This window comes from Dendrobates tinctorius, unplaced genomic scaffold (genome assembly GCF_039654945.1).
Source record: "Dendrobates tinctorius isolate UK_male_01 unplaced genomic scaffold, ASM3965494v1 ptg000011l, whole genome shotgun sequence".
Classification (NCBI taxonomy): domain Eukaryota; kingdom Metazoa; phylum Chordata; class Amphibia; order Anura; family Dendrobatidae; genus Dendrobates; species Dendrobates tinctorius.
The window spans coordinates 70841553-70858670 of NW_027361679.1; the positions used below are offsets into that span (position 1 = coordinate 70841553).

Here is a 17118-nt window from a genome sequence, read left to right on the forward strand (position 1 = left end):
GTGATCTACATGAGTCCTGATTGTGTTTGTTTTGATGGAAAAAAAAAAGAGGGGCCATGCAGACAAGGATGGGGAATGAGAGGCCAATGCATACCCGGCTTGTACTCGAGTCAATAAGTTTTCCCAGTTTTTCGTGAAAAAATTAAGTGCCTCGACTTATACCCGGGTCCGCTTATACCGAGTATATACGGTATGTACATGGGATAACCCCTTTAATATATTGCAAGTACTTGACATACTTATGGTGACTTTCTCTTTTTCTCCTTTTTGCCAGTGCCCCTATCAGACTTTAACTATATCAGACCATCGGATAGAGCATGTTAGTGATGTAGCTGTAGTAGATACTCGGCACCCAATGACTCTACAAATTAATGCCACATCAGGGAGAACAGAGCTATGTCGGTGAGTTTTTAATATCCCTTCTTCCTAATTCCCCCCCCCACCCAACTAATGAATTTAAGAAAAATATTTCTTTCTCGCTTCATTGGGGGACACAGGTCACCATGGGTGTATGCTGCTGTCACTAGGAGGCTGACACTATGCAAATAAGAAAGTTAACTCCTCCCCAGCAGTATACACCTACCGACAGGCCCAAATTACCTCAGTTTTTACTTAGTGTCTGAAGGAGGCGGACCTGGATCTAACACCAGATCCGCAGTTGTTTTTCCTGACAGGTTTTGTGTGTTATTAATCTTTTCACCATTATTTTTCAGATACAGCTCGTCGGGTAACAGGGTGCAGAAAACTCACCCTGTCTTCCCACATTTAAGCGACTGAGAGAGCAGTGTGGTGTCACCCACAAAGCCTACTCTTGGGCCCGCTGGCAGGACTTTGTCCCCTGTCCCCCGTCAGGGTGTTTCAGGGCGACTCTCGGTGGCCAGTCCTTGCCTATTCTCCTCCTCACCCCTCGCTCGGGCACGCCTCCTGGCCGGCGTCAGCCAATCGGTGCCTTCCTTTCATTCTCCAGCGCCGGGCACGCCCCCCCTGCCTGTTCCTATGTCCCGACTATCCCTTTACTTTCATAGCACGCTGGCTGCGCCCCCACAGGCGGGCCAGCTTATCAGGACACCGTTTTCATTTCTCTGCCAGACACGCCCCCTTTTTGGCGCTTTCGGCCTGTCTGGCCAATTACTAGAGGTGCCTAGGTTGTTAACCCCACCCTCCGTCCTGCTCTTCTCGTGGCTGAGTGCACAGCCTCCATCTTGTGCTCCTGTAGCGTCTTTTCTCTCTGGGACCTCAGATACCAGCCTCCTCATCTGTGTTCCGGCGGGGGAATCGGTTACCTGCGCTACTGCCGCTGCATCGCTGGGTGTCTGGTAGGCTCTTCTTTCCTTACCCTGACCGGCTGTTAACTCCCCTCAGCAGTATCACCTCCATAGTGTTCTGCTGCAGTATTCACTCAGACTCTACCTATGCCCAATTCTGCAGGTTCCTCTGCCTATATCCCTACGGTAGTTCACTACGCTTGTGCCCGCTGTAAGAGAAAGTGGGCTTCAGGCCAGCCGTCCCCTTTCTGCTCGTCCTGCAGTCCTTCCACCATGTCGGCGCCTCAGGACTCCTCTAACGCCCGGTATGAGAGCACTCCCCCACCTCCTGAGTGGGCCATTGCCATGTCCCAGTCGGTTTCAGGTCTGACCGTTGCCATGTTTCAATCGATTTCAGACCTCACCAAAATATCACAGTCCCTGGTACAGGTCCTGGAGCGTATGCCGCATCTCTCTGCTGCCACCAGTGCTCCGAACACCTCTCACGGTGATTCGCACGCACCTGACCATGACCTTCCCAGGGACCGATCAGGAGAAAGGACTAGGAAGCGGACTCTGTATAGCTCTTCCTCAGATTCGGCAGCACCAAGGGTGCCCCTCTCTGCCCTTTCCCCCTCCTCGGAGGCAGATGTCGGATCAGACGTAGCCTTTGTCAAGAGTCTGACTCTGACGCAGATCACACCTCTAGAACGCAGGACATGGTAGATAGCCTTATTTCGGCTATTGTGCAAACGCTCGAAATTAAGGAGGAAAATGCTACTGCTCAGGACCAATCCGTTTCTTTCAAACGGGTAAAACGTCCTTACAAGCTTTTTCCCAATCACAACGAGTTTGACATCACTACCTCTAGACACTGGGAAAATCCCGGAAAACGCTTCCCAGGAAGAAAACATCTGGACATCCTTTACCCCTTTAGTCCTGACCTCGTCAGCAAATGGTCAGAATCTCCTAAGGTGTCTCTCAAGAACGCTACGGACAGACAGATTGAGGCCATAGCCAAATCAGCCTTTGAGGCATCAGGCACTTCCTTTTGCCCTAACTTTGCCTCTTCATGGTTGGCGAAAGCAATATCTGCCTGGGCCAAGATACTCCGTCGAGGCATTGTGGCGGCAGCTCCCACAGAGGAGTTAGCAGATTTAGCAGATCAAATTGCACATGCTGGTAACTATTTGAACACCTCCCTGGATGCTGCTGCTTGCTCAGTAAGAGCTAACAGCAACATTATTGCTATTCGCCGCATCCTTTGGTTGAAGGCGTGGAACGCAGATTCGGCTTCCAAAAAATCTCACTGGCCTACCTTTCCAGGGTGCAAGACTCTTTGGGGCCAAGCTAGACCAGATCATTTCGGATGCCACCGGAGGCAAAAGTACTTCTCTGCCCCAATCCAGACCAAGACGCACCTTCAACAGAAAGGGCCCTCAGCCTTTCCGGCCCTTTCGGCCTTTCTCTTCCTCAGGCGGATCCTCTCAACAGGACCGTCCTTCCGCTCAGGGAGAAAGAAGGAAACCTTTCTTCAAACCTGCCCCTCGCTGGAGGTCTAGGAGCCGCCCCTCTAAGCCCTCTGGTTCTCGTGGCCACAGATTTTCCTCTAAATGACGGGTCACCCCCACCTGGGAATCTTTCCAGGGTGGGAGGCCGGCTTCTTCTTTTCAAGGAAACTTGGTTGGTGGCGGTCGATGACGCCTGGGTCAGGGAGGTTGTCACATCAGGCTACAAAATAGAATTTTCTTCACCCCCAAAAGGACGTTTCTTCCTTTCTCATCCACCAAAACAGCCCTCTCATGCCCCAGGGCTTTCCCAGGCTGTCTCTTCTCTCCTAAACTCAGGAGTGATCGTACCCGTTCCTTGGCATGAACGGTTTTCCAGGTTTTACTCAAACCTACTTGTAGTCCCAAAAAATGACGGCTCCCTTCGACCTATCTTGGACCTCAAGCAATTGAATCGTCACCTTCGGGTTCGCCTTTTTCGAATGGAGTCCTTGCGCTTGGTGATCGCCTCCATGGAACCGGGGGAATACCTTTGCTCTGTGGACATTCAGGACACTTACTTGCACGTTCCTGTTTGTGTGCCGCATCAGAAGTTCCTCAGATTTGCCATACAGGAGTGCCATTACCAGTTCACAGCTCTCCCATTCGGTCTGGCGTCCACCCCAGAGTCTTCACTAAGATCATGGCGGCGGTCATGGCCATCCTTCGTTCAAAGGGGATTCTATAATCCCTTATCTCGACGATATCCTGATCAAAGGTCCATCTCGCCGATACTGCAATCACAGCCTCCAGATCACTCTGGACACACTGCATCGCCTCGGCTGGATAGTCAACAAAGAAGTCGACCCTGATCCCAACACAGCGTCTCGTAATTCTGGGCATGGAATTCGACACCAGCCAAGCTCGAATCTTCCTTCCAAAGAAGAAAATTTCTTCCCTCCGACAGGAGATCAAAGTCCTAAAGCGCCAGGTCCCTCTTCCTATTCGGCTCTGCATGAGAGTCCTAGGGAAGATGATTGCTTCCTTCGAAGCAGTGCCGTTTGCCCAGTTTCACTCCCGCCCTCTCCAGCTGGCCCTCCTGTCTGCCTGGAACAAGATGACATTCTCCCTGGACCGCCCTGTGCTTCTGCCTCTCAAGGTGAGGCAATCCCTAACCTGGTGGACACTTCCCACCTCGGTCCTACGCGGGAGATCCTTCATTCCCATTCGATGGCAGGTCACAACCACCGATGCCTGTCTCCTTGGTTGGGGGAGTGGTTTTTCTCCACCTCACGGCGCAGGGCCGCTGGGATGCTCAGGAAGCTCTCCTACCAATCAATCTCTTGGAGATCAGGGAAATCTTTCTTGCCCTCATCCGCTGGCAACCCATCTTCGCGGGGAAGTCGGTCCGCATCCAGTCGGACAATGCCACGGCCGTGGCGTACATAAACCACCAAGGGGGAACTCGCAGCAAGCAGATCATGCTGGAGGTGGCATAGATTCTGCTTTGGGCGGAAAGCCATGTTCCTGCCATATCAGCCGTACACATTCCAGGAGTGGACAACTGGGAAGTCTATTTCCTGAGCCGTCAAGGGCTCATGTCAGGCGAGTGGGCTCTCAACCCGACGTCTTTTACCAAATTTGAGGTGGGGCGTTCCGGATGGCGACTTCATGGCATCGCGAGCAAACCACAAGGTTCCACAGTACGTAGCCAGGTCTCGGGATCCGATGGCCATCGGTTGCGACGCTCTGGTATTCCCGTGGTCCCAGTTTCGCATGCCTTATCTGTTCCCACCTCTCCCCTGATCCCAAGAATCGTAAAAAAGATAAAGGCAGAAGGGGTTCCCGTTCTGTTAGTAGCTCCAGATAGGCCACGAAGGGCCTGGTATGCGGAGCTAGTAAACATGCTCTCGGACGTCCCTTGGAATCTTCCAGACCGTCTGGATCTTCTATCGCAGGGGCCCCTCTTCCACCCGAATTCTCGGTCTCTGAATTTAATGGCATGGCCGTTGAGGCTGTGGTCCTGAGAGACCCAGGTTTTTCCCACAAGGTCATCCAGACCATGATTAAGGCAAGGAAGCCGGCATCATCTCGCATCTATCACAGATGTTGGAAAGCCTTTTTTCGGTGGTGTCAGGACAACAGTGTGTTTCCTATGACTTTTTTCTCTTCCCTCCATTCTGGGTTTTTTGCAGACGGTTCTCGACTCCAGCCTTTCCCTCAGTACCTTAAAGGGTCAGGTGGCCACTCTAGCTATCCTCTTCCAAAGAGATCTGGCTTTTTTAACCCAGGTGGAGACTTTTCTTCAGGGCGTCGCTCATAGTGCCTCCTTACCAGTCTCCTGTCGATCCATGGGATTTGGATCTTGTTTTAAGCGCTCTTCAGCGTGCACCTTTCGAGCCGATTCGGGACATTTCTCTTTCCCTCCTCTCATGGAAGGTCGCCTTCCTAGTCGCTATCACTTCTATTCGGAGGGTCTCTGAGTTGGCGGCATTGTCCTGCCGTTCCCCTTTCCTGGTTTTGCACCAGGATAAGGTAGTGCTCAGACTGGTTCCGGCCTTTCTGCCTAAGGTGGTCTCTGCTTTTCACATCAATGAGGACATCGTCCTGCCCTGTGTCCCTCTCCAACTCATCCCTTGGCGAGATCCCTGCACAAGTTGGACTTGGTCAGGGCAATTAGAATCTACCTTGCTAGGACTGCTCCCTTCCGTTTGTCTGACTCCCTGTTTGTCGTCTCGGATGGTCATCGGAAAGGGTTCCCAGCCTCCAGATCCACCATTGCTCGTTGGATTCGTTCAGCGGTTCTGGAGGCATACCGTGTCCAGGACAAACAGCCTCCTCCGGGGGTGAGGGCTCACTCTACCAGGGCTGTAGGAGCTTCCTGGGCCGTTCGTCACCAGGCTTCGGCTTTGCAAGTTTGCAAGGCAGCTACCTGGTCGTCACTCCATGCCTTCGTGAGCTTCTACAAGGTAGATACTCACGCCTCTGCTGATGCAGGCTTAGGCAGGAAGATACTGCAGCCGGCGGTCTCACACCGGCCGACCTAAGTTCCCTTCTCTCAGCATTTCTTTCCCACCCTGGGGACTGCTTTTGGACGTCCCATGGTAACCTGTGTCCCCCAATGAAGCGAGAAAGAAAGGGGGATTTTTGGTACTTACCGTAAAATCTTTCTTTGAGCCTTCATTGGGGAACACAGCACCCTCCCTTAATGTTGTACAGTGTTGGCTAATGTGCCTTGTTTGGTTGGTACATAGATTGAGTTTTATAGTAGCTCCTTATACTGCTTTAGCACCAACTGAGATAATTTGGGCTTGTCGATAGGTGTATACTGCTTGGGAGGAGCTAACTTTTTCTTATTTGCATAGTGTCAGCCTCCTAGCGACAGCAGCATACACCCATGGTAACCTGTGTCCCCAATGAAGGCTCCAAGAAAGATTTTACGGTAAGTACCAAAAATCCCCCTTTTGAATTACTTGAGCAATATATACAGTAAGGCACATAAGTATTTGTTACACAGCCGATTTTGCATGTTTTTATCATAAGTAGACTTCAACTGTGAGACAGAATCTTAAACTGTGAACTTCTGGATTTTTTTTCTTAAATGATTTTTACATAATCAATTTGCATTTTATTCCATGATATAAGTATTTGATACAATACAGAAACAGAACTTATTTGGTACAGAAACTTTTGTTTGAAATTAGAAGACAGACGTTTCTGGTAGTTCTTGACCAAGTTTGCACACTTTTGCAGCACGGATTTTGGCCCACTCCTCCATACAGATCTTCTGCAGATCTTTTCAGGATTCAGGCCTGTTGCTGAGAAACATTTGAGTTTCAGCTCCCGCCAAAGATTTTCTATTGGGTTAATGTCGAAGACTGGCTAGGCCACTCCAGGACCTTTGAAATGCTTCTTACAGAGTCACTGCTTAGTTGTTCTGGCTGTGTGTTTTGGGTCATTGTCATGCTGGAAGACATAGGCTAGGTTCACATTACTTAGGCTAGGTTCACATTAGCGTCTAAGTGCGCAGTGTTTTGTGCGCACCTAAAAATGCATGTAAACGTACACTTTTTAAGACGAATGTGCTTAAACGCTTGCGTTTACATGCACTTTTGCATGATTTTGCGTTTTTATGCGCATGTGTTCGATTGGGAAAAAAAAAATTCCAGAAGAAATTCCATGATAATTTCTGTGTACGTGTGTGTATATGTGTGTACACATGTACACCCTTGCAGAGATGAAATCCTCCCATTTTGCTCCTGTATCCTGCGTTATGATGGATCTTCGGATGGACAGTTTGTACCGGATTTGGATGTCGGCTTGTTTCTTGCTTTTGCTGTTGCTTGTAAAGGAAGTATCCTGTTCTCTTCTTGCAGCTTGCTTGTCTGTAGAGAAGTGAACCAGCAATACCCACCCCCAATTTTTATATATCTTTTTTTGGTGGGTGGCTTTAAAACAAGTTCCTGGATTGGTTTACTCAGACAACGCACGCAAACGCAGTTGAACGCATGTTGCATTCCCATAGACTGTAATGTGTGTTTTTTTTACGCATTCCGTGCGCATGCGTTTTTGACAGAACTTTGGGGCTAGAAAATTGCAACATGTTGCTTTAGCCGCGCCCCGGCGCACACGCCCATACGACGCACGCATTTGAAAACCCATACATACGCATGTCCATGCGCCCGCCCCCCATATTAAAGATAGGGCGGATGACGCATGCTTGCGCCACAAACGCAGTGCACAAAGACGCTAATGTGAAACCGGCCTTAGCCACAACCCTTCTTCAATGCTGTTATTGAGGGAAAGAGGTTGCTGGCCAAAATCTTGAGATACTTGACCCCATCCATCCTCCCTTCAATACGGTGCAGTCGTCCTGTCCCCTTGCAGAAAAGCATCCCCAAAGTATGATGCTCCTTGTTGCGGTTGCAAAGTGTGTGGTTTTTTTTTTTTTGCTTGCGGTTGCACTCATCCTTATTCATCCTCTAAACCAGCGAGTGGAGTTGATGCCAAAAAGTTCTGTTTTGGTCTTATCTGACCACATGACCTTCTCCAATGTCTCCTCTGGATCATCCAGATGATTATTGGCAAACTTCAAATGAGCCTGGACATGTACTAGCGTGAGTACGGGGACCTTGCATGCCCTGCAGGATTTTAATCCAAGACTGCGTAGTATGTTATTAATGGTAATAACTGAGACTGTGGTCCAGCTTTCTTCAGGTCATTGACTGGGTACGCCCATGTAGTTCCTTGCTCAGAATCCTCTTTACCCCATGAGGTGAGTGTTGGGGCACACAAGATGCATGTGTTCTCCTCTTAATTGTCTGCTTGCTTGCACACTGCGTCGTGTGTCAATGATTCCTTTTTATTGGCTGAAATGCAAAATACAACCCCTGGCAAGAATTATGGAATCATCAGCCTTGGAGGATGTTCATTCAGTTGTTTAATGTTGTAGAAAAAAAAGCAGATCACAGACATGGCACAAAGCTAAAGTCCAATTCAAATGGCAACTTTCTGTCTTTAATAAACACTAAAAGAAATCAAGAAAAAAAAATGTGGTAGTCAGTAATGGTTACTTTTTTTTAAACCAAGCATAGGGAGAAAATTATGGAATCACGTTGTAAATTTTCATTCCCAAAACAGCTGCATTAAATTAGATCTGCTTGTTAGTCTGCATCTAAAAAGGAGTGATCACATCTTGGAGAGCTATTGCACTAAGTGGACTGACATGAATCATGGCTCCAACACGAGAGATGTCAATTGAAACACAGGAGAGGATTATCAAACACTTAAAAGAGGGTAAATCATCACGCAATGTTGCAAAAGATGTTGGTTGTTCAGTCAGCTGTGTTTAAAATCTAGGCCAAACATGGGAAGGTTGTTAAAGGCAAACATACTGGTAGACCAAGGAAGACATCTAAGCGTCAAGACCGGAAACTTAAAGCAATATGTCTCCAAAACAGGAAATGCACAACAAAACAAATGAGGAACGAATGGGAGGAAACTGGATTCAACTTCTGTGACCGAACTTTAAAAAACCGCCTAAAGGAAATGGGATTTACATACAGAAAAGCTAAATGAAAGCCATCATTAACACCTAAACAAAAAACAACAAGGTTACAATGGGCTAAGGAAAAGCAATCGTGGGCTGTGGATGACTGGATGAAGGTCATATTCAATGATGAATCGTGAATCTGCATTGGGCAAGGTGATGATGGTGGAACTTTTGTTTTGGTACTGTTCCAATGAGATTTATAAAGATGACTGCCTGAAGAGAACATGAAAATTTCCACAGTCATTGATATGGGGCTGCATGTCGGGTAAAGGCACTGGGGAGATGGCTGTCATTACATCTTCAATAAATGCACAAGTGCATGTTGATATTTTGGGCACTTTTCTTATCCCATCAATTGAAAGGATGTTTGGGAATGATGAAATCATATTTCAAGATGATAATGCATCCTGCCATAGAGCAAAAACTGTGCAAACATTCCTTGAACAAAGACACAAAGTCAATGTCATGGCCTGCAAATAGTCCGGATCTCAGTCCAATTGGAAATCTTTAGTGGAAGTTGAAGAAAATGGTCGATGACAAGGCTCCGACCTGCAAAGCTGATCTGGCAACAGCAATCAGAGAAAGTTGGAGCCAGACTGATGAAGAGTACTGTTTGACACTCATTAATTTCATGCCTCAGAGACTGCAAGCTGTTATACAGTCATATGTAAAAGTTTGGGCACCCCTATTAATGTTAACCTTTTTTCTTTATAACAATTTTGGTTTTTGCAACAGCTATTTCAGTTTCATATATCTAATAACTGATGGACTCAGTTATATTTCTGGATTCAAATGAGGTTTATTGTACTAACAGAAAATGGGCAATCTGCATTTTAATAAAATTTGACCGGTGCAAAAGTATGGGCACCTCAACATAAAAGTTACATTAATATTTCGTAGATCCTCCTTTTGCAAAAATAACAGCCTCTAGTCGCTTCCTGTAGCTATTAATGAGTTCCTGGATCCTGGATGAAGGTATTTGTGACCATTCCTGTTTACAAAACAATTCCAGTTCAGTTAAGTTTGATGGTCGCCGAGCATGGACAGCCCTCTTCAGATCATCCCACAGATGTTCAATGATATTCCGGTCTGGGGACTGGGATGGCCATTCCAGAACATTGTAATTGTTCCTCTGCATGAATGCCTGAGTAGATTTGGAGCGGTGTTTTGGATCATTGTCTTGCTGAATTATCCATCCCCTGCGTAACTTCAACTTCATCACTGATTCTTGCAGATTATTATCAAGAATCTGCTGATGCTGAGTTGAATCCATGCGACCCTCAACTTTAACAAGATTCCCGCTGCCGGCATTGGCCACACAGCCCCAAAGCATGATGGAACCTCCACCAAATTTTACTGTGGATAGCAAGTGTTTTTCTTGGAATGCTGTGTTTTTTAGCCTCCATGCATAACGCCTTTTTGTATGACCAAACAACTCGGTCTTTGTTTCATCAGTCCACAGGACCTTCTTCCAAAATGTAACTGGCTTGTCCAAATGTGCTTTTGCATACCTCAGGCGACTCTGTTTGTGGCGTGCTTGCAGAAACTGCTTCTTTCGCATCACTCTCCCATACAGCTTCTCCTTGTGCAAAGTGCGCTGTATTGTTGACTGATGCACAGTGACACCATCTGCAGCAAGATGATGCTGCAGGTCTTTGGAGGTGGTCTGTGGATTGTCCTTGACTGTTCTCACCATTCTTCTTCTCTGCCTTTCTGATATTTTGCTTGGCCTGCCACTTCTGGGCTTAACAAGAACTGTACCTGTGTTCTTCCATTTCCTTACTATGTTCTTCACAGTGGAAACTGACAGGTTAAATCTCTGAGACAACTTTTTGTATCCTTCCCCTGAAAAGCTATGTTGAATAATCTTTGTTTTCAGATCATTTGAGAGTTGTTTTGAGGAGCCCATTATGCCACTCTTCATAGGAGAATCAAATAGGAGAACTACTTGCAAGTGGCCACCTTAAATACCTTTTCTCATGATTTGATACACCTGGCTATGAAGTTCAAAGCTCAATGAGGTTACAAAACCAATTTAGTGCTTCAGGAAGTCAGTAAAAAGTAGTTAGGAGTGTTCAAATCAAGAAAATGATAAGGGTGCCCATACTTTTGCACCGGACAAATTTTGTTTAAATGCAGATTGCACATTTTCTGTTAGTACAATAAACCTCATTTGAATCCAGAAATATAACTGAGTCCATCAGTTATTAGATATGTGAAACTGAAATAGCTGTTGCAAAAACCAAAATTGTTATAAAGAAAAAAGGTTAACATTAATAGGGGTGCCCAAACTTTAACATATGACTGTAAAAGCCAGAGGTGGCGCAACAAAATACTAGTGATGTGTTGGAGTGGTTTTTTTGTTTTTGTTTTTTTTTTCTACAAAATTAAACAACTGAATGAACATCCGCCAAGGCCGGTGATTCCATAATTTTTGCAAGGGGTTGTATTTATGGAAAAAACAAGGTACTTTTTCAATTCATTACCTCATTGGCATATTGTTTGTTGATTCTTTGGGTGCTGATGTTGCTCACTCCCGGATAGAAGAACAATATAGAAGCACTAACTCCCAGATGCAGGCATATTTTTCCTTTGTTCTTGATAACCTCAGACCAGTTGTGTCAACATACACCAAAGGTCAAAGTATTGGTAAATATACCAAAAGTTACTATGTTGTAATGTGTTGGCGGGTATATTTCTCAAGCCATATCATTCTATTTCAGTATATACTAAGCGTCCGTATTGGATGTGAGTGTCCATGATTCAGGTGTAAGCATTTATGCATCTATATTTTGGATATCTTCAAAACTAAATATTGATTTCACATCCATAACGAGATCTTGCCTGGAGCAAGATCTGAGGTAGATTGACAGTCATCTTGTGTTTCTTCCATTTTCTAATAATTGTGCCAACAGTTGTTACCTTCTCACCAGCTGCTTGCCTATTGTCCTATAGCCAATCCCAGCCTTGTGCAGGTCTAAAATTTTGTCCCTGGTGTCTGTAGATAGCTCTTTGATCTTGGCTTTGGTGGTAACGAGTTCAAACTGGTGTAAGTAGTACAGGTAATGAGTGCAGAGTAGAATGGCTTCTTAAAAAAAAAAAAAAAAAAAAAAAAGCAAACAACTAACAAGTCTGTGAAAGCCAGAATTCTTGCTGGTTGGTAGGTGATCAAATACTTTAAATTGCATAGTGTATTTTTTTTTTTTTTTGATTGTCTTTCACAGTTGACGTGTATCTGATAAAAATGACAGATCTCTCTATTCTTTGTAGGTGGGAAAACTTGCAAATTTGATGGTGTATCAAATACTTATTTTTTCCACTGTAGCATCCTTCACTTATTTGCTTTTGCACTTTGCATTTTTTTTTTATTTGTTTGGTCATGATACCATTCTATTGTGCCAGTCTACAGATGATCATTCTCTTGTCTACCAATTATTACGGTATGCAGTGGCCATACACCTTAGGTGACTGTCAGCTCTATGGACAGGTAACCCTCTCGAGCAACTGCAAGGTAGTTGGTGTCAATAGGTAATATTCCTATGAACACTTTTTCCCATAAGAACTAATGGTTGCAGGTTACGGTAAAGTGACTTATAAGTGAATTTAAATTTCCAGTGGGAACATTTCCTTGTGTTATATTTATAAAATAGGCCAAATTGGGAGAATAAAGTTTTCAGTGGGTATAATACTCTAATTTCATAATAACCACTGATCACCATAGACTTTATTGTGCGTTAAGTTGCTCATACACTTACAATCTTTGTTGGCTATCAAAGAATCGGACATATTGAAATCCGGCATGCCCAGTCTTTCTATCGTCCCAACATTACTCATCAGAGAATCTGCCCATTTGGATAACATTAATCTTATATGTGTGATTTACTTTTTTTGCCCTTATACTCACTGAATGAAAAGTTTCCCTGCACTCTATAATGTTCTAACCATCAGAGTTGCCAGATGGATTTTTTTTTTTTTTCTCCATAGGATTCATTACAGTTTTAGAGAATTTGGAAACTACTCCTTGTGGGTGAAGGCAAACCATTCCACTACCCAAGATGTAACCTGTGGAATAATTATTAATCAGAATCCGGGGTACTCCAACCTTCGTGAGTACTTAAAATCATGAATGCAACACTTTCACAAAGCAATTAATTTTTTTTTATTTTTTTTTTATTTTTTTTTATAAATTCCACTGTTTTTTTTCTTTTCTCTGCAGCCATTGTCATTGCGTTTTTCATATATGTTGCCATCTTTATAGTAGTATTCTTGGGATCATTTTTTTTAAGGTAAGAATCTTATATAATTTATTTTCCACTTGTATGCACATTAGTTAAATCTAGAGATTCATGCTAATGTCTTTGCTGATTGTTTTGTCTACGTGACCACTAGTTGGATAATTTCTTAAATGCTGTAGTCCCCCATGTGCAATAAAAATAACACCAATCGCATATACTCCCTCCCCAGACTAATGGCATTCCAGCACTGTGCTGTGTCTGCCGGTGCTTCCATGACATTACTATGGGTACCGTTACACCTAGAGATGCACCAGCGATCCCGACCAGCGATATGACGCAGTCAGGATCGCTGGTGCATCGCTAGGTGGTCGCTAGTGAGCTGCCACACAGGCAGATCTCACCAGCGACATCGCTGGGGTCGGGGAGCGCTACTTACCTGTCAGACGTGACGATCCTGCGTCCTCCCGCCCGGCTCCACGCGTCGCTCGTCTCCACAGCAGGAAGCGCCGCAGGAAGTGGCCGACGAGGAATGATCCAGCAGCTTCTCACGCGATCAGCGATAACCAGCGGGGGAGCCGGTCGGAGGTAAGTATCACATGCAGCGATATCGCTAGTAATATCGCTGTAACGTCACAAAATCGGTGACTTTACAGCGATATTGCTAGCGATATCGCAGTGTGTAACAGGGGCTTATCTGTGGCCTCTGACTGCCACTTTCACATTATCCTCAGACTAAACTGTTCCATATGGGGGAAGTGTGAAGGCTGCAGCCAATCAGAAGCCGTTGCTTGGGGGCAGCGCTTACTTGATGTTATGTTGAACGGAGGGTTGGGAGACACAGCGCTGACATTGGTGGAATGGCACCAGTCCAGGAGGTGAGTACATGGTTGTGAAGGGTTAGTCCATGATGTGAACAACACCGCTAATGCTTAAAGTTAACATGTCGGGGGGGTGGAGAACTGTTTCTCTAATGCTTGTCTGGTTGTTGTTTTTTCCCTTTTTTTATTTTACCTTTGTAAATCTTTATAAAAATCAATAATAAAAAAACTTAAAAAAAGTGAATCTACCACGTGAGTAATTCTGAACCAGTTCAGTATGATTCGGACCTGAGCCCCCTAAATAAAAATAAAACTTGTTTCAATCTGAAACACTGCAGTGTTTTAGAGAAAACATACTTTATTCGGACTCCCATGACAGCACCACGAGAGAGGGGATCCGCATCCGCCCTTCGGTAACAGGAAACCTACAGACACAAAAGGGCGGCACCTCTCCCACACATCAGTTGGTTTCCTGTTCCTGATGGGGACCGGATCCTACAAATTCAGGACGTCCCCAAGCCCGGCCGGTCGGCTCAGATAGCGGGGGGGGGGGGGGGGGGGCGGTGTCTCCTACCTCAGCCGGTGCAGAGTCCCTGGAAGCGGCATGGTGGTCCTCGATGGACTTCACGGCAGTGTGCATACAGCAGGGTCCGGAGGATCGCCTCTGGAAGGCAGCCGCGCGTAGGCAGTAGCCCCTGGGTTCTCCTGCACTCCGGCAGTGCCTCTAGGTCCGGTGGTGTCAGATGTGGGGGTGTGCGCGGTTGCCCTCCGGCCGTCCCGGAGCGGCCTCAGACATGGTCGGTGCCATCTTGGGCCCGACGGGGGGCGGGGCCGGCGGTTACTTCTGGGTCACCAGCTCCCTTCTGCGCATGCATGGGGCTATTCTGGCGGTGGAAAAATGGCGGCCACAGTGCCAGGGACCGGACCCGGATTTTGAAAACGGGATGCACCTGCGGGGGAGCCCGAAGAGGAAGCGCGGTATGCCCTGTTGGCTAGATACTGAGAGGGGTATATATGGCCACTAAGCAGGGGGACCCATTCTTCTGGCCCACTTTTCGCCACCATGGAGGATGAGCAACTGCAGTAACCCCTGAGCAGCAGGCAGCAGAGACCCGACAGAAGAACCAGAGTGCAAGTCGGGGCCAAATGAGCGACTGTTCCAGCCGGAAGAACTCTTCCAGATGGCAGACATCACCACCAGCTGAGACATTCCTTCCTCGTATCTCGGTACCCATTTCTGCAAGCACTGGTAAGTGATCTTTGTTGTGAATGTTAACCCATGCAGCCTCCCCCTTGTTTTTTTTTTAGTTTTTTTTTTTTTTGTCCTAGGGGAAGAAATGCACAGATAAGGCGAGACACAGAGAATGCGCCCTTTGTAGATGTGCCCTACTGTACTCTTGCTCAAAGAGATTATGCCCCCCCCCGAGTATCCAGCAGACGGTGAGGTCTTTGGGTTGGGGAGGGGGGAGCTGCGTTAGGCCTAGAGAGTCTATAGTGCCCATTAAATGTTCCCCTCAGGTGGCAGAAGAGACTCCCAACTTCACCTCAAGTCTGAAAGACCTCATCAGGACAGAAGTATGGGAGTCCATAAAATCCCTGCCGCAAGGCAAGAGCTCTAGACAAGAGGATCCCTCGGAATCAGATTCATCAATTGACTGGAGGAGAGACGACAGTTCCCCCGAATCATCCTTTTCAGCCTCTTCATCTGAAGAGGACTTCGGCCGCTTCTGTCTGCCCCTAGACCGGGTAGATAAACTAGTAAAGGCGGTCAGGGGAACAATGGGGATAGCAGAGCCCAAGCCAGAACTATCCGTGCAAGACATCATGTTTAAGGGATTGGATAAAAAAAAAACGATCCTTTCCCTTGAATAAAAAGATTCAGGAATTGATTCTCCAGGAGTGGAAGAGGCCGGAAAAGAAGGGTTCCTTACCGCCGACCATCAAGCAGAGATATCCCTATGACAACCCAGCTGTTAACGTCTGGGAGAAAGCCCGTAAATTAGATGCAGCTGTGGCCAAAGCATTAATAAAAAGTCGTCCTTACTCTTCGAGGATATGGGTTCTCTCAAGGATCCCTTAAGGCCCCGTCACACTAAGCGACTTACCAGTGATCCCTACACCGATATCAAGGTGTCAGGATCGCTGGTGAATCGCTATGTGATCGCTGGTGAGCTGTCAGACAGCTTCACCAGCGATCAGCACAGCGATGCCGAGCGTGCGGCATCGCTGGCCATCGCTGTAAAAAATAATAAAAAAAATAAAAAATATAGTTATTCTCACCTTCCGACGTCCTGTTCAGCCATCCGGCCTCTCTCCACGCTCCGGTCCCAGTGATCCTTTGCATGAATGACCGCGAGACTTTGTTATCCCTCGAGACCGTGATATCTCACGGTCATTCATGCAAAGGATCACTGGGGCCGGAGCGTGGAGAGAGGCAAGATGATTGACCAGGACGTCGGAAGGTGAGAATAACTATATTTTTTATTTTTTTTATTTTTTACAGCTGATCGCTGGTCTCCCGCCTGTCACACACAGCGATGCGTGCTGGCCAGCGGGAGACCAGCGACCAAAGAAATGTCCAGAAGTTTCTTTCAGCGATACCGGCAGGGGGGCCGCTTGCTGATCGCTGTCACACACAGCGATCTCGCTGGTGAGATCGCTGTTACGTCACAAGTTGTGACTCAGCAGCGATCTCGCTACCGAGATCGCTTAGTGAGACGGGGCCTTTAGACAGGAAAGCAGACGTTTTTCTTAAAGGGACCTGGGAGATGGCAGCCGGATCCACTTGCACGGCCAGAACTATGATGGTCTGACTGGACCAACTTGAGTCTCAGCTAAAAGAGGAAGCCCCCAGGGAAAAGATTCTGGGAGCCTGCCCAACAATTCAAGGGGCTACAGCCTTTCTATCAGACGCCTCAGTGGATTGGGTCAGAATGGCGGCAAGGGCAGCTGGCCTCTCCAACGCGGCCCGCAGAGCACTATGGCTACAATGCTGGCCAGGTGATATTCAAGCAAGGTCTAAGCTCTGCGCCATCCTGTGTGAATGGGAGTATCTCTTTGGTCCAGTCCTGGATGAACTGCTGGATAAGGCAGGGGATGAGAAAAAAGGTTCCCCAACCCAACATCCTCGGCTTACCAATGTCCCTTCAACAGGAAGAAGTTTGGTTAGACAAGAGACCGTTCCAGATGGGATGACAAAAGAGGTACCGGCTTCATGTTTAGGCGTTCATTACGGGAACGAAAGAAACCATCCCAATGACTAGTGATTGCCGTGGGGGGTAG

The 17118-nt window shown here is 46.8% G+C and overlaps 1 protein-coding gene across 1 annotated transcript in view; it reads left to right on the top strand.

Annotated features, from left to right (window-relative positions):
* The window catches only part of HGSNAT (heparan-alpha-glucosaminide N-acetyltransferase), a 117525-nt gene that overhangs the window by 22207 nt on the left and 78200 nt on the right, over positions 1-17118 (top strand). Inside the window, exons 3-5 of the mRNA XM_073543194.1 lie at positions 275-402; positions 12768-12889; positions 13000-13069. Coding sequence (XP_073399295.1) covers positions 275-402; positions 12768-12889; positions 13000-13069 — 320 coding nt within the window. The remainder of the gene's footprint in view (positions 1-274; positions 403-12767; positions 12890-12999; positions 13070-17118) is intronic.